Raw genomic sequence first — 18551 nt, forward strand, 5'->3', positions numbered from 1 at the left:
TACTTTTGTATTATCTGGAATTGTATTATTATTTAAGCCCATATATATGACTTTGTTTAAAAGGGCCCCTGTATGCTTTTTGGGGTCTTTTGGGTGTTTCCTGTAGTGAGTTTATGTGTTATGTAGCTTTATAATTGGATGTTAAACGATGTATTTGGATAACTCAACCGCAGGGCTTTCTGACTGACCTGACTCTACATATTAATGTTGAATAAGTTGAATGAAACACACAGAAAGAAAGTCAATGCATGCACACTAACGAGGGGGCTGGATGCTGCAACACCCTTCATGCAAGCTGAGAAGCATCCGATCTGCGCTGGTTTCAGTCAGAGCTGGCCGACGTGAAGCCGCCAGCGTCTGAACCTCCGCTTCCTGTCCTGCACACAGAGCTCATAATGAGTCTCCGGGACTGTGAGCGCTGTTGTTGTAAACCCTTGATGCTAAACCAGCAATAAAGCTCTAATATCACATTTCAGAAAGTGGCTGCAAAATGAAAACGCTGTTAATTCATGTCACAGCATGAGGGACCTCTTTGATATTCCCTCATTTAAATAGCTTCACATGAACACACAATTTAATTCAGTTCTGAAGCAGCTCTTGGATTTATTTATGAAATATACAAATGTAATATAATTCCACCGTTAGAAGACAAACAAACCCTTAACTTTGCACTTAAGCATTTATATCTTATTATTACTAATATTATTTTTGTTATATTGTCTAATGTGCACGTTTTTACTTTACAGTAAAATTATTATTTAAAAATATATGAATTTTTTATATATTTTATTTTATATTTTAATAAAACAATATTTTTAAAATAAATATTTTTAATACACATTTTTACTTTATTGATTATTATTTATTTTACTTAAAAACAAATATTTTTCTTTTTTATTTAGTGTTTTTAGGTTTGTATTCAACTGTATGTATTTTTTTAAATGATTAACTTTTATTGGAGATTATTTGTTTTTTAATTCTAAAATGTAGTAACTCTCACAAATACTTTCAATTTGACTCCACCTTTTTGTCGTACAGTTTAACGTTAACTATTGATCTTTTTTTCAACTCCCTATGTTTTATATACTTATCTTTATTTTTCAAATTATTTTTATTGCTTTGTTTCACTCTATCTTCTTATGTTTGTATAAAACAACTTTTAGTTCACCTTCTTAGAGAACCGTTTTAATGGAACTGTATAAACGTTTTATTATATTCTAAATTGGAGTAACTGTCACAACAAATAAGTTCTGTTTTATTTGACCTAATTAAAGCTGATACTGTTGTTAAGATATATAGAGTTTGGTCCTAAGAGCCTCCCTATTCTGCTCTGCTGTAATAAGAGATTGGAATTATGCACGACCAATTTTAATCAAACCTGGCCTTTTTCTGTCCTAACTAAACACCTGACACTTGTCTCTCCACAGGGCGAACAGATTTAATAACACACACTGAACACACAGATGGTGTGCACGGAGGATATTGTCCCAAACTCTACAGACATCCTCCAACTTCTTTACAAATTATTTAGAGCTGCTCACCCAGCAGGCAAGTGCTTCATAACTGCTGGCGTTGCCCCCAGCACGGTCCGCACTGGCCCAGCTGCCACGCTGGGAAAACAAAATCAGACGCACCTAAAGTCATTTCACATCACCGGGCTGTTCGATGCATCCCTCCACATCATCCACTCATCCACTCAGCAACATAAACCCCTCCGCTGCCCCCCCCCCCCCTGCTCTGCAGAGTTCCTAATCGTGTTAAACAGCAGAGAGGACATGAAGCTGAAGATATGCAAACAAGACTCTGAGCATCAGACTGGGGGCTCAGCTGGATCATCTCCTCTACTAACTCCCCCTGAACATCCTCGAAGGACCGTGACGGCTGCACTGGGGGGGGGGGGGGAGCGCTTTTAAGTCCCAGGAGAAAAGAATAGGAAGTGTCACTACTAATCACTAGGGATGCACGATTGTGGAAAAAGCAACTTACTGTGATCATTTTGATTTTGTGATGAGATTTGCTGAACAAAAGGTGATACATAGATGATCAGGGTCGGATTTGTTTGATTAAGGATATTTTTGGAGCCAGATTGCCTTCATTTGAATTGAAAGGGGGGGTTATCCGGCATCCCCATGGTGGGATTTTACCAAAACTGGATAAAGGACCTTTTCATATATTTATACTTCATCAAATGTTGCTTTTTCTGTGATTTTGGAGGTCCATACTGCGAAATCCATAATGTTACGGTTTGTATTGCAGCCTACTTACCACTGCTAACAAATGTCTAGAAACTAAGAAGCCAAACATTATTGAAGAACCAAAGGGAGCAAAACAGTAAGAATGGATATAAATACTTGAACTTTTAGGATGTTTTTGTTATCCTGAGCTGTTAAAATGCTAATGACCCTTATGTAAAGTGTGTACAGGGAGAGGCTTAATGAAGACCAACAGGTACTTAGACGGACCAAAAAGAAGCATTGGTCCCATTTGAACAACGGTTTTAAGGCAATGCAACTTTGGAAAACTGATTCAAACAATAGCAAAACAACACTTTTCTTTTCATTTCATCACCCTGTCTGAACACTGAGAAGCCTGGAGTATTTTGAAGGCAAATAACCGTCATGAATAAGTAACTCTTACCCTGTAGTAGTCGCTGCTGTAGATATCCCTGGACATGCCGAAGTCTCCGATCTTCACCAGCAGGCCGTTGCCCACCAGGCAGTTGCGTGTTGCCAGGTCTCTGTGGACAAAGTGCTGGGAGCCCAGGTACACCATGCCCGAGGCGATCTGCGTAGCGATGTGCAGCATCTGAGACAGACCCAGCTCCCCGTTGGACTGCAGCGGCTGGCCGTCCACCAGATCATGGCGTCTGGACCGTGGGCTCTGGGATACAAAACCAAAAACCGATTGATTTGATGGACTGACACTGATGAGGTCTCTGGGGTTATATTTGCAGGACTGGGAAACAGACTCTGGTTTATTGCCAAGTATACGGCTACACTTTGCTTTGTGTGTGAAGCATTCAGTGACACAGTAAGAGGAATAAGGTTTTTAATTTGATTCAATTACTTTGAACTCGATTACGCCGTTGATCCTAAATGAATTAAGTAACATTATAACCCAAATAATGAAATCAAATATGTGCAGAACTTTAGAACTCCACTTGGAAAGCTGTGCCGTTTTAGACACATTAGCATCAAAGAGAAACGTGGGAGAGGGCATCCCTCCCTGAAACGCCTCCTTTGAAATCCTTTATTTACTAACATATAGTGACATCACTGTGTTACACTTGCACTTCTATTGGCTATCGACATCTCTTAGCGGTCGATCCATCACAACAGAGCCGCCAGCTAACCAATCAGAGCAGACTGGGCTCTGGTTTCAGACAGAGGGTGAAAAGAGGAGCTGCAGCACAGACAGTATGAGAAACATAAAGAGACACTACATACTGATATACACCTGAACATCAGCAGGAGAGGACTCTTTAAAGTAGAGACACTACATACTGATATACACCTGAACATCAGCAGGAGAGGACTCTTTAAAGTAGAGACACTACATACTGATATACACCTGAACATCAGCAGGAGAGGACTCTTTAAAGTAGAGACACTACATACTGATATACACCTGAACATCAGCAGGAGAGGACTCTTTAAAGTAGAGACGCTACATACTGATATACACCTGAACATCAGCAGGAGAGGACTCTTTAAAGTAGAGACACTACATACTGATATACACCTGAACATCAGCAGGAGAGGACTCTTTAAAGCAGAGACACTACATACTGATATACACCTGAACATCAGCAGGAGAGGACTCTTTAAAGTAGAGACACTACATACTGATATACACCTGAACATCAGCAGGAGAGGACTCTTTAAAGTAGAGACACTACATACTGATATACACCTGAACATCAGCAGGAGAGGACTCTTTAAAGTAGAGACACTACATACTGATATACACCTGATCATCAGCAGGAGAGGACTCTTTAAAGTAGAGACTCTACACACTGATATACACCTGAACATCAGCAGGAGAGGACTCTTTAAAGTAGAGACTCTACATACTGATATACACCTGAACATCAGCAGGAGAGGACTCTTTAAAGTAGAGACACTACATACTGATATACACCTGAACATCAGCAGGAGAGGACTCTTTAAAGTAGAGACACTACATACTGATATACACCTGAACATCAGCAGGAGAGGACTCTTTAAAGTAGAGACTCTACATACTGATATACACCTGAACATCAGCAGGAGAGGACTCTTTAAAGTAGAGACTCTACATACTGATATACACCTGAACATCAGCAGGAGAGGACTCTTTAAAGCAGAGACACTACATACTGATATACACCTGAACATCAGCAGGAGAGGACTCTTTAAAGTAGAGACACTACATACTGATATACACCTGAACATCAGCAGGAGAGGACTCTTTAAAGTAGAGACACTACATACTGATATACACCTGAACATCAGCAGGAGAGGACTCTTTAAAGTAGAGACTCTACACACTGATATACACCTGAACATCAGCAGGAGAGGACTCTTTAAAGTAGAGACACTACACACTGATATACACCTGAACATCAGCAGGAGAGGACTCTTTAAAGTAGAGACACTACATACTGATATACACCTGAACATCAGCAGGAGAGGACTCTTTAAAGTAGAGACGCTACATACTGATACACACCTGAACATGAACATAATCGGGCCCCTTGGTGATGCATCGTATTACTCATGAATTAAACGGTCCATTTGTGAACAGATTCTAGTGTTACTACATTCTCTGAAAGCTTTACTCCCACTTTTAAATCCTGAATGGGAGAACCTTTACCACATGTCAGACTGTGACCTCTCTCACCCTTTCTTAAATCCCCCAAAGCCTATTTCAAAGTGATAATAAACCTTTATTCTGTTGCATTTGTAAAGCTATGGAGAGTTAGCATTACAAAGAGAGGCTGTTAGAGGTTTTCATGGCAATGTTTTCATTTATTTCAGGGCTGTTTTACATGCCTTATGTATTCCTAACTTCAACTCAGGCTTACAGAGGGTACTTTTAGTCACATAATTGCCAGAAGAAGTTGACTATGGGTGCAAAGCTCTCATCGAGAACTCATTTCCTGGGAGAAGCTCCTGCTGCTCTCACCTACTCGTCACTTCTCGAATACAGACGAGGAGCCATGCAGGGAAAATCTCTCTCAGGCTGTCTCTCTGTTTATCTCTGGTTTCTGCAGCGACTCACTGTTCTTGACTTTTAGCATGTGTGTGATCCGGCTCAGCAGGCTTGGAAAGTAACAGATAACACGTAACGGTGATGAAGATACAGGAAAAAGGAAACTGTATTCCCTTACAGTTGTTAAATAATCAGATGCCTCTCTCCTCTGTCAGCTGTCCTGTTCTGTAGGCTAACACTTGAAGTGTGGATCTGTCCGCCTACTGCCTGAATCTGCTTTATCAGATCGTAAGTCCTTCTTCATGTGGCCCAAATCACCTTTAAACAATTCACACTTCTTGTCTCCTGATTTTTTTCCCTTTTGATTTTGTTTCAAACTTCAGATTTTTTTCTCGATATTTCGACTTTTTTGAATTTCTGACTATTTTTTCAAAATTGTCAATTTCCCTCATTCCTAAAAATCAGATTATTTTCCTCAAAATTCCGACTTTTTCCTCAAAATTCTGACTTGTTTTAATTCCCGCCATTTTTTAAAAAACAATATCCTCACTTTTTTCATAATTCTAAATACTTTTTCAAAATTCTGAGTGAATCAGATGCCTCTCTCCTCTGTCAGCTGTTCTGTTCTGTAGGCTCATACTTGAAGTGTGAATCTATACGCCTACTGCCTGAATCTGCTTAATGGTTTTCACTTTCTTTGGTTCATTTGTTCTGGCTTTAATACAGCCATTTATTCCGACCCACATAAAGGAACCCTCCCAACCCTAGCAGCACTCTTCCTTAGGTTGCATATCCAGTAGTGGCTCTGCAGGTCATCCTCCATTTACAGTGGGGCAAAAAAGTATTTAGTCAGCCACCAATTGTGCAAGTTCTCCCATTTAAAAAGATGAGAGAGGCCTGTAATTTTCATCATAGGTATACCTCAACTATGAGAGACAGAATGAGAAAAAAAAATCCAGGAAATCACATTGTAGGATTTTTAATGAATTTATTTTCAAATGATTGTGGAAAATAAGTATTTGGTCAATAACAAAAGTTCATCTCAATACTTTGTTATATACCCTTTGTTGGCAACGACAGAGGTCAAACGTTTTCTGTAAGTCTTCACAAGGTTTTCACACACTGTTGCTGGTATTTTGGCCCATTCCTCCATGCAGATCTCCTCTAAAGCAGTGATGTTTTGGGGCTGTCGCTGGGCAACACGGACTTTCAACTCCCTCCAAAGATTTTCTATGGGGTTGAGATCTGGAGACTGCTAGGCCACTCCAGGACCTTGAAATGCTTCTTACGAAGCCACTCCTTCGTTGCCCTGGCGGTGTGTTTGGGATCATTGTCATGCTGAAAGACCCAGCCACGCTTCATCTTCAGTGCCCTTGCTGATGGAAGGAGGTTTTCACTCAAAATCTCACGATACATGGCCCCATTCATTCTTTCCTTTACACGGATCAGTCGTCCTGGTCCCTTTGCAGAAAAACAGCCCCAAAGCATGATGTTTCCACCCCCATGCTTCACAGTAGGTATGGTGTTCTTTGGAGGCAACTCTGCATTCTTTCTCCTCCAAACACGACGAGTTGAGTTTTTACCAAAAAGTTCTATTTTGGTTTCATCTGACCATATGACATTCTCCCAATCCTCTTCTGGATCATCCAAATGCCCTCTAGCAAACTTCAGACGGGCCTGGACATGTACTGGCTTAAGCAGGGGGACACGTCTGGAACTGCAGGATGTAAGTCCCTGGCGGCGTAGTGTGTTACTGATGGTAGCCTCTGTTACTTTGGTCCCAGCTCTCTGCAGGTCATTCACTAGGTCCCCCCGTGTGGTTCTGGGATTTTTGCTCACCGTTCTTGTGATCATTTTGACCCCACGGGGTGAGATCTTGCGTGGAGCCCCAGATCGAGGGAGATTAGCAGTGGTCTTGTATGTCTTCCATTTTCTAATAATTGCTCCCACAGTTGATTTCTTCACACCAAGCTGCTTACCTATTGCAGATTCAGTTTTCCCAGCCTGGTGCAGGTCTACAATTTTGTCTCTGGTCTCCTTTGACAGCTCTTTGGTCTTGGCCATAGTGGAGTTTGGAGTATGACTGTTTGAGGTTGTGGACAGGTGTCTTTTATACTGATAACGAGTTCAAAAAGGTGCCATTAATACAGGTAACGAGTGGAGGACAGAGGAGCCTCTTAAAGAAGAAGTTACAGGTCTGTGAGAGCCAGAAATCTTGCTTGTTTGTAGGTGACCAAATACTTATTTTACCGAGGAATTTACAATTAATTCCTTAAAAATCCTACAATGTGATTTCCTGGATTTTTTTTTCCTCATTTTGTCTCTCATAGTTGAGGTATACCTATGATGAAAATTACAGGCCTCTCTCATCTTTTTAAATGGGAGAACTTGCACAATTGGTGGCTGACTAAATACTTTTTTGCCCCACTGTATGTGAAGGTTATTCTGGACCCATCAGATCCTCTTTTCCATTCCCACTGATTCCCCGCACATATCATTTGTTAAATGTGACCAACAGGACCAATAGACCGAAAATCAGCCACGTCTTGCACCTTGCATGAAAGAATTTCATCATTCGCGACATTGCCTTTCATTTCAGGAATGATTTCCCAACAGAAAGTCTTCACACGCTCTTGAATCCTCACACACACACACACACTGGAGCTCAATAGTAACACGTCATCTTTTCAACTTGCTCAAACTTCAAAAACAAGATAAACCACACACACACACACACACACACACACACACACACACACACACACACACATTTGCACAGCTGCTGTCAACGCTCTTGATAAAACACACTTCTATCCCAGACTCCTCCTGTGAACACCGACTTTCACTTCCCGATACCAAAGCGCTCGCTGTACGGGCGTCGTGTCGCTTTTGTTGGAGCTTATCAGAGGTCACTTCCCTCGGTACGGTCTGACATTACGGAACAGAACGGAACAAAAGCACTCAGTGTCTGCTAACCTGCAGAGCTGTGAAGATCCATGGCTGCAGCAATGTGACAAAACCTTTTCTTTGACCCTTTCTGAAGTTCTTATCAAAGTTCTTCAACTAAAGAAATGTCTTCCTGGTTCCTAAGTGGGCATGTTCTAAAGCTTGGGAAACGCAATGAGTATAGCTAAGTAAACTTATATATGAGGAACATGTTTCTTAAAACAAATTGGTTTATTTATTGTTGATTTCTAAAATATATGTTTTAGTTCCAGGATGGTTCGAAGAAATGTGGCATTTGAAAAACTGGTCCAATTTCATCTTTGGTGACTAAGGGGTGAAATAATCTATCCAAATCTTTGCTAATTTGGAGTTAGAGGACTCAATCTGAACAAGGTAACTCCTAAAGATGGCATGTTTGATGTGAAACCGTTCTGCAGCGCAATCTCCTTTCCAAAGCTAAAAAATATCCAGTTTAACTTTGAATTACGGTCAATAAATTGGTGGATATTGAAAGTCAAAAGAGTGAAAAGGCTTCGAGCTAAAGTAACACATACACACACACACACACATACACATACACACACACACACACACACACACACACACACACACACACACACACACACACACACACACACACACACACACACACACACACACACACACACACACCTGCACTGCATTATGCTTCCACCTTCTTTACGTCTTCCTGTCTGTTCTTATGATTAAGCTCCAGCTTGCTCAGGCGGCAGCAGCTCTGTACATTAAGGTTAAACCTGACTCAACCTTCAGTGAGAACCGACCTGAGGAATTTGTTGAGGTCTCCGTGCTTCATGTACTCGAACACCATGATGAGAGGGTCTCCGTCTACACACACTCCGTAGAACTTAACGATGTGGTCGTGCTGCAGGTTGGTCAGCAGCTCCGCCTCCCTCTGGAAGTCCTTTCTCGCCGACAGGTTGGGATCCTTCAGTGTCTGAAAGGAAGAATATAAGTCAGCTATGGGCCTTCAAAAAGGACAACATAACAATGGCTGTTTGGGACAAGTCTGCAGAATGCAATATATCCATTACGGCCTTCAATTGTTTATTGAAGCCAGGTATAAAACTACATATAATTCCTGATCAGTTAAATTGTAATACGGTATGTTGGCTGTTCATTCTTGAAGCAAAACAAGATTTGACGGCTATTTTAGGGCAGCTTCCTTGACATTTTTCACCGTACAAATTGCCAATGGACACTGGAACGCACCATATCATTTCTAATCTGTTCCAAAGAGAACCCAAACTTTGAGAGCATAGAAAAACCAAGTCTTTGTTTCCGCCTTTTCTTCCTGAAAGCTTCTTCTTTGGGCACATCCGGTGTCTGGCCCCTAAGTTTTACTGCAATGTCAGTTGCACTCTATAATCCAATTACAGCTCCTCTGTTTTAATCATCCATTCAGTTCACCCAATTTGTCCTTGAATTTATGGCCGTGCGAGAGGAGTAGCTCTATAGTCTTGACATCACTGTAGTTTGGTAAGTCCACCACTTTCCAGACTTTACATGGACTGTGTTACCAAATATGTACATTCATGCTTCTGAGGGGACGAGTCCTACCAACAAAGTGTCTTCTACCAGCACCATGCTGTTGGCATTTCACTCAACTCATGACCTACCAATCCTCTTTAACACACTAAACTTTACCTCATAAAGATCAGCACGACTAAGTACATTACCTCAATAACTGTACTTAAGTACAATTTTCAGGTACTTGAGTTTTTCCATGTTTTGCTTATGTGTACTTTTATTCCACTACATGTATTTAATCCCTTTAGTTGCTAGGCAGATTAGGATTAATGATGGTAAATATAATCTCCCTTAAATCAGACTGTAGTTCACCTGCAGTAAATCCAGCAGCTACCCTGCAGTATACAAAGCCATTCAAACTAGCTGCACCTTTACCAGCTCTGAGAACACTTTAATGATCAACCATTATAAAACATATCAGAGATATTATTCTGAAATGGACCAATCAGACAATGACTACTTTTACTGTCGCTACTTTAAGTACATTTAGAGGAGAGTACTTTCTACTTTCACTGGAGGAACATTTAGAATACTTTTACTGAGACAGAGTATTCCTACACTCTGGTACTTCTACTTTACTCAAGTACAAGATCTGAGTACTTCTACTTTACTCAAGTACAAGATCTGAGTACTTCTACTTTACTCAAGTACAAGACCTGAGTACTTCTACTTTACTCAAGTACAAGATCTGAGTACTTCTACTTTACTCAAGTACAATATCTGAGTACTTCTACTTTACTCAAGTACAAGATCTGAGTACTTCTACTTTACTCAAGTACAATATCTGAGTACTTCTACTTTACTCAAGTACAAGATCTGAGTACTTCTACTTTACTCAAGTACAAGACCTGAGTACTTCTACTTTACTCAAGAACAAGATCTGAGTACTTCTACTTTTACTCAAGTACAATATCTGAGTACTTCTACTTTACTCAAGTACAAGATCTGAGTACTTCTACTTTACTCAAGTACAAGATCTGAGTACTTCTACTTTACTCAAGTACAAGACCTGAGTACTTCTACTTTACTCAAGTACAAGATCTGAGTACTTCTACTTTACTCAAGTACAAGATCTGAGTACTTCTACTTTACTCAAGGAGAAGATCTGAGTACTTCTACTTTACTCAAGTACAAGACCTGAGTACTTCTACTTTACTCAAGTACAAGATCTGAGTACTTCTACTTTACTCAAGTAGAAGATCTGAGTACTTCTACTTTACTCAAGTACAAGACCTGAGTACTTCTACTTTACTGAAGTACAAGACCTGAGTACTTCTACTGCACAGACCTCAATGGATGGAGGATTTCTGTTTTCTACGGGACTTTTTTGAGTGATAAATTCAATGCTGTTGAATTCAATAAAGCATTTCTTTCCAAACCTCTTGAAAAGGATCCTCAATTGAATTGAATGTGTGAAAAATAGACGTGGATTCTATTGACGGTTGAATGGTGAGTCGCTTTAAACGTTGATGAATGGCGGGTCAGCATTATCTCCTGTCTTTTCAATAAGGCGGGTCCAGTGTACACTATGCTAAGAGAGATAAGAAAGGAAGCATTGAAGTCCCTTAACTTAGCACTTAGGGAATTTCTACAGCTCTTATCATGGCTGCCACTTAGATACCATGTTCGAGAGAAAAGGCTTTTCAGCTGCAGTCATAGTCCTGTTGTCTGGAACAATTTCTGTATTCCTAATCATCTGTTGCCTTTTGTCACTGCCAGCAGTCCTTTATCCTCAACAGATGGACTCCATGGGAAAAGGAAAGGAAAGACAGTGTGATTATGGGGTTCACCTGATAGTCCAGGGTAAACGTGGCATTGAGTCCACACCGTTACTTATGTTCATCAACAAAGCCATGAAACTCTGTTGTGATTGAAGAGTGTCGTCTGTGTTGTTTAGCAATACGGCATACGGTACGTGGCTGTGCATTTTATCCACCTAATAATCCAGTGCATGGCTTTTAGAGAGCACGATGGAACAACTTTACACAACAGAATTGATCTGATTGGTAGATGGATCAAGAAAGGACTGCCTTGAACTCCTGTGAAGTGGAGTATTCATAAGAAAATCAAATCTTGATGGGATGTCAGCTGAAGGTGACGGTATCAGAGACGAAGGAAAAATCAAATAACATGGCTTACTGCAGCCGCTATTGGAGGGAAAAAAAGACTCTTGACACTTGGAGAATACACAGCGAGCCGCCTCTCTTGATCTCCTGGAGTCCTGACATTATTACACATGCACACACCCTGGGATGGGAATGCATTTACTCACATGTGCTGTGGAAGGTTGAGATGTACGGCACAGTCGGTAAAATGGCAATAAAATCCTATTACCAAATCAAACCGCACTCCTAAGGAAATGTGTCTTGTGTCTGGGCATCCCTCCAAAACAATACCTTCAAGTGCTCCACTTCAATAAATCGAGGCCAAGCACTGCCGTGAGTTTTCCTTCTGTTGACCTTAACGTGTATTCAGAGAGCTTCTTTCAGCAACACGTTCGGAGGAAACTGCACAAACAGGACACTGTAGAGGAGGCTGGTTCATCCTTGAATGCTGAGACAAGCAAGTGATAGGCACGATTATCCTTTTTGGGGTATATTCTTTGTTGTAGCGTCATAAAAACACTCAAAGGAGTCACAAAGCAATATCTATTTAACGTGTGCCAACACTCGTCACAATAAGCTGCAGATTCAATGAGTCTGTAGCTGCTTCAGTTGCATTAAAGAGGCCCTTTTCTGCTCCTTTGGGATTTTCCCTTTCCTGTACTTTGTTTTAGTGCATGCTAATGGTCTGCAAAGGCTCAAATGTGTCTAGTATTTGCTCCAGAGGAAGTTTCTCTCACCCCCGCCCGCCTGAAACGCCTCCCTTGGACTTGTTTGTTTACTTCCTGAACAGAGTGACATCACTACGTAACACTCGCTCTTTTATTACATTGCAGGCTAAGGGGTGGGACACCTTTAAGCGGTTGACCAATCACAACAGAGTCGACCAGCTAACCAATCAGAGCACACTCTGCAGGCTCCGGTTTCAGACAGAGGGTGAAAAGACTAACTAGTCAACTAAACGTTTAAAGTCTATAAAAATGAGCCGCATTGCATTGTGGGATTGTTGTCCATGACAAGGACACTGCTTCTTTTGTTCCATTCTGCAAAGGCTGGTTTTCAGTCTTCCTACAGCAGGGATCTTTCTCTCTCCGATAGAAAGTGAGTAAGTGTGTTGTCGGAAAATGTCAAACAATTCCCTTTTCTCCTGCCGTTCATAACCCGAGCGCGCTGAGAAAAACCTACCTTGACAGCCACCAGCATCTTGTCCTTGGTGGGGCAGAGGTTGTAACACTCTGCCAAGAAGACTTTCCCGAACGCTCCCTCACCCAACTCCCTCTTCAGGATGATGTCTCTGCGCTTTATATGCTGGACCACTAAACCGCAGACAGGCAGGGGGAGAGAAGAGGGGGCAGGAGGGAGAAAAAGAGCATTCTTTAAAACCCTTTCCAAAGATATTGAACACAAGTAGAGAAAACAGGCAGACATGATGCTATGTTTGAACAGAAACATGAATATTATTATCTGTAAATGCTGGGATATCACTAAATGCAACCAGAAAAGAGAAGCATTTCATATTTACTATTTTGAATTAACGTTTCTAAAGATACAGTACACAATTAAATGTGTTCACATGGTGATGTACGCTAATGGTGAATTAAAAGAACCTCATTAATATTTGAATGTCTTTATTATTCTTTCAGGGTGATGCAGCAAAAAGTTCATTCCATCAAAAAGTCACATTTTTATTTATTCAGCTTTGAAGCCTCTTATGAGAGAATACTGGGACCATTAGAGTTCAAATGGTTTTAAATCTCCAAAGCACAAATAAACTGCGGGATGACACCGGACCTGCAGAGCCGGGTTTACGGTCGGCATTGAAGCAACACAGGGGGACATTTTCTAATGAGGACAGAATTATAAAAAGTGTCTCCTTCTGATAAATATGTCAGGCGAATAAAAGTCGAGCTCAGCATGGTGAGAAAAAGAAGTCTTCTGTACGTCTCTGTTCTATTCTAATTCCAGTTAGTTACTATAAAGGATTATTTAAGGAGTCTTTTTATTTTGGGAAACAGGAGCAACATTCAATACGCTGCACAAAGGAAACCAGGGGACACTAAAAAGTGACGCGCACAGCTGGGACCGGAGCGCTGGGTGACCTTCAGGGTTATAAAGGTGGACAGCTGTCTCTGGAAACGTACCTTACATAAGTTTATTTTTTTAACAATGTGATCACATGACTCCTTCCGACTTTATCGCAGAACTGCTGTAAGCTCACTTGCTAAACTAGCTATCCCAAATCCTTTCAAATATACTGACAAAACAAAGGCTAACTGCGCCGACAGCTTTATAATCCTGAACGTCAGCAACACTGTGTGCATCGCCTTAAGCTTCCCCTGGTTTCCATTAGAGGTGGATCGTTCGCCAACGACTCAGTTCGACCGAAAAACTCTTTGAAACGAACGAACTGACCTGATTCCTCGATTCACCTTCCTCTCCTTTGTTTTTTCGTTCGTTCTCCCACGGACTAGTCGCTGGGCCAATCGTATGCTATTGTCTGTTGAGTCTAGGACGCCCTCGTTGAGTTTTAGCCAATGAGAGAGAGGAATGCTTCTCATTTATTCCTCTCTAGTCGTTCTCGTTCAGTCAGTCAGTTACTCAGTAGCGCTAGCCTGGGCTCAATGGGGACTTGAAACCTTTTCATCAATATAATCTTTCTGCCAAGCTTTGAAACATGTCTGTCGGCACATCGAGTCGTTATTTCTTTATTTAGTAGCCCTCTCTGAGAGAGAACAAAAACAAAAGTAAGACAATACATTCACTGATCAAGCCGTAGTCTGCTCTGTTAGTGTTTACCTTCAATAAAGGTCAAGGTGGATACACACATTAGCCACTGGTGTGTTGTCTAAAAGCACACATAATCATGAAGTTGCAGCTATGTATTTGCCTTGAACCACGCTGCTGTGTTGACTGTTTCCACGATCGTTTGCGAACGAGGAGCTGAGAGCCGTGCATTCCATGATTCCCCGCTGAATGACGTTGTACCGGAAACGCGACTGAACGAACGATTCTTCTCGGCGAGCTGACCGACGCGAACTGAATCCCCGAAAAGAATCATGAAATCCATCTCTAGTTTCCATTTCGTTTTGAGCTTCTTGCAGCGTTTCGTTTATGTTGTGTCCTTCGCTATCCTGGCTCCCAAACGGTGCAACGAGATATCAGGACAGCGGAGAGTCTACATATCATTCACACCCAAGAGTTTAACTTATGCACCAGCACTTATTGGGATACTGCTCGTCCATAGTAATTATGTCAGCACTGTTCTTGTTGTGCTTAGTTGGAATCTTTAGGGTTTACTGTAAGTCACTTGGGATAACAGTGTCAGCTAAAAGCTTTGTAATGTAAAAGAACATGTCATGTTTCATCCAGTTGGTGACGATACTCCTTTGCATGTGTTTTGGCACAGTTGTGTTTTTTATCGTTGTATTGTTTCTTAAACTACAGCAAGTACTTCCTAATCTTTACTGGTTTAGGCCGCTGTAACACGTTTCCACTTGTGTTGTTACAGCAATGAAGCTAATATTGCTACGGATTAGCCGAACACAAATCTTGCAAATGCACTACGCTCATAAAAGTAAGAGGCACGGCGAGTAAAAAAAGGCATAAACAGAGGAGGAATGATAAGACAGAAAGTAGGTGGAGGTGGTAAATATCAGGGGTAAGAGTTTGGCCCCTGATACCTGCAAGGCTCAGTGTGAAAGACTTGTGAAAGTGTAGGAGTTGTTGGCTCCTAAACCAAACTGCTGAATAAACCATGACAGCTTGTAGGGTTTGCCTTGAGAGTAACACTGCTTCTATCAAAGTGTGTACACATATTCTATATTTAAACACGGCTTCCAAACAAAACATCGAGATAAATATGGGAGGCGCGACGGAACTGCAGAACACCACGAGGTTAGACGCCAGACAGAAGCTGCTTTAAAATATGCATGAAATTAACAAGCATGTTTAATGCCCGGCAACACGAAGCAGATCTGTAGGTGAAGAGCCAAAACAAACATGTTGAATATTCAATTAAATCGTGAGTTAGAAATGTGATTTACTGTGGAATTAAATTACATTGCGGGCAATCAGTGTCCAGTATTTGTTTAACAATAATTACTCAATGCAGAAAGGGCAATGCAACCAATTTAGAAAACTCACTTTATTATGTTTTTACGCCCCGGGTCTGATTATGACGAGCTTGTGGACACATTTTCGATTAAATACATCAAAGCGTGACATTTTCTGCACAGGTGTACCAGGATCCACTGCATAAATGGGTCACCATGAGAAAAAACCATAATTTAAGATAGTTAACAATGACAATACGTGTTATTTACATAGAGTTTGGGCTGGTTGTCACAGCACGTTAAAAGCAATAACAACAATAAAAAGATGCTAAGCTAGGGGCGAGGGGTCGGAGGATTAGGAGTTGAAGGTAAGGCTGAAAAGGTGAGTTTTGAAAGAAGATAGGGTGTTGGCAGATGGGAGGTGACTGGGGAGGGACCCTATCACCCCACATCCAGAGCTTGGTTCTGATTGGCTGCCGTAGGTTACAGCAGACCTGAGGCTACGGGTCGGGGACGTGTCGTTTGATGAGGTCAGAGAGGTGGGGGGGGGGGAGCGAGGTGGTTGAGGTCTGAATTTATACTTAATTTATGCTTCTTTTAGTTTGATTGTCGGGTTTGACTGTGACATTACCAATCCAAGGCTCACTTCTGCATTTGTATTGTGTACTCAATAATAACATGCAATCGACTGCCCTTGGAAAAATGAAATCATGCACACAAGAAGTGTATTTCCTTAGCTGTAGGAGCAGGCGTTTAATATAGACGTGTAGATTACGACGCTGCTGAGGCTCAGTGCATACTTTTTTCCATTCCCTATATCATCTTGCCGTCAGTTGCCAAGTATGTCACCCAGTCCAATATGTCCTTGGTAGATAAGTACACTTTCAAGATCTTTATCCACTCTCTGTGTGTTGGTTGTAGCCTATATGTATTATATACAATATGTCACTGAGTACACAAGACTACTTAAAGCCTACTGAGGAATAACTGAAGTGCCTGCGGCGAGAGTTGAGGAGCTGTTGCATCTGCTGTCGTCAGCAGACATCAGGGAGAGGCACCCTGAAACTGAGGCCGATCGTAGCTGCTTTAGCTTCTCCCAACGCCTTCCTGTTGTTGCGTTGCACAGTAAACATCGTACTGGTGGTAGATGAACTCCTTGAAATAGCAGAGGTAGAAAAATGCGGCTACTTATTTGCAGTGATGGGCAAGTTACTTCCAAAATGTAATACAGTACATGATACTTATTACTGTCTTTTGAAAGTAATAAGTTACACTACTTTTGCGTTACTCTGAGTTACTTTCACCAGAATAACCTCTAAAGTTTGGCTTTAAATGCTAACATGTACTTTACTGCAGCTCATTAATTAAAGCTATCTATGGCAGTATGCTGAAATTAAACTCCTGCTCCGTTTAAGTGGGCTGAATAATATACGATACCGGTACCATGACGCCTCTGCGTGTCATTAACAACATGTCAGTGGAGCCTCTGCACGGCCCTGTGACCTGCTGGATATGATCGAGTCTCTAAGGCAGCGTTAGCTCACGTTCTCATTGGTGTGTTAACGGGGATTTGGCTGACAAGCTTTCTAAAAGCCGGCGATTCCACAGAGGACAGAGGCTGCAGATCTTCAACACTCTGCCACGACTCTCTTAACTTCTCGGGGTTCAACCAGCACAGCAGACCGACAGAGAAAGTTACCTTCTGGTGCTTTGGCCTGAGCGCACTCGTGTGTTTCTCTTTTCTTTTGTCTGAGCCTGCAGCTCTGTTTTGTGAGCCTGCAGTTCTGCATCGTGAATCTGTTCCTGCAGCTCTGCATCCTGAATCTGTTCCTGCAGTTCTGCATCGTGAATCTGTTCCTGCAGCTCTGCATCGTGAATCTGTTCCTGCAGCTCTGCATCGTGAATCTGTTCCTGCAGCTCTGCATCGTGAATCTGTTCCTGCAGTTCTGCATCGTGAATCTGTTCCTGCAGCTCTGCATCGTGAATCTGTTCCTGCAGTTCTGCATCGTGAATCTGTTCCTGCAGCTCTGCATCGTGAATCTGTTCCTGCAGTTCTGCATCGTGAATCTGTTCCTGCAGCTCTGCATCGTGAATCTGTTCCTGCAGTTCTGCATCGTGAATCTGTTCCTGCAGCTCTGCATCGTGAATCTGTTCCTGCAGCTCTGCATCGTGAATCTGTTCCTGCAGCTCTGCATCGTGAATCTGTTCCTGCAGTTCTGCATCGTGAATCTGTTCCTGCAGCTCTGCATCGTGAATCTGTTCCTGCAGCTCTGCATCGTGAATCTGTTCCTGCAGCTCTGCATCGTGAATCTGTTCCTGCAGCTCTGCATCGTCAATCTGTTCCTGCAGCTCTCTTACCCAATAGTAAACAGGCGTACTGAGTAACTATTCTACCGGCACAATTATTTCTAACCTAACTGTGAATGTTGTTTGTAGAGATGCAAATTGTCCCTGGCAGATTATGTTAGCTTTGGTTGCTAGCTTATAAGGCTATCATTAGATTACTGCTATAACGAAATACAACAACTTAACACCAACCTCTAGAGACCGTAGGAGGCAAATAAAAAATGCTAGACAGTTGAGCTTAGTCTCTATCATTGTACAAGATAAAGGTTTGATCAAGGCCTATGCTTTACAGTTTGTGTTGTGGTTTTAAATACAAACCAAAGTAACGCTAACAGAGGAATCG

At 41.7% G+C, this 18551-nt stretch overlaps 1 protein-coding gene across 1 annotated transcript in view; it reads right to left on the reverse strand.

The window, feature by feature from the left end:
• ntrk3b (neurotrophic tyrosine kinase, receptor, type 3b) overlaps window positions 1-18551 on the reverse strand; it is a 221978-nt gene that overhangs the window by 19338 nt on the left and 184089 nt on the right. Inside the window, 4 exon segments of the mRNA XM_063880534.1 lie at window positions 2638-2858; window positions 2861-2880; window positions 8943-9115; window positions 12996-13126. Coding sequence (XP_063736604.1) covers window positions 2638-2858; window positions 2861-2880; window positions 8943-9115; window positions 12996-13126 — 545 coding nt within the window.

The sequence above is a fragment of the Eleginops maclovinus genome, chromosome 4 (genome assembly GCF_036324505.1).
Source record: "Eleginops maclovinus isolate JMC-PN-2008 ecotype Puerto Natales chromosome 4, JC_Emac_rtc_rv5, whole genome shotgun sequence".
Classification (NCBI taxonomy): Eukaryota; Metazoa; Chordata; class Actinopteri; order Perciformes; family Eleginopidae; genus Eleginops; species Eleginops maclovinus.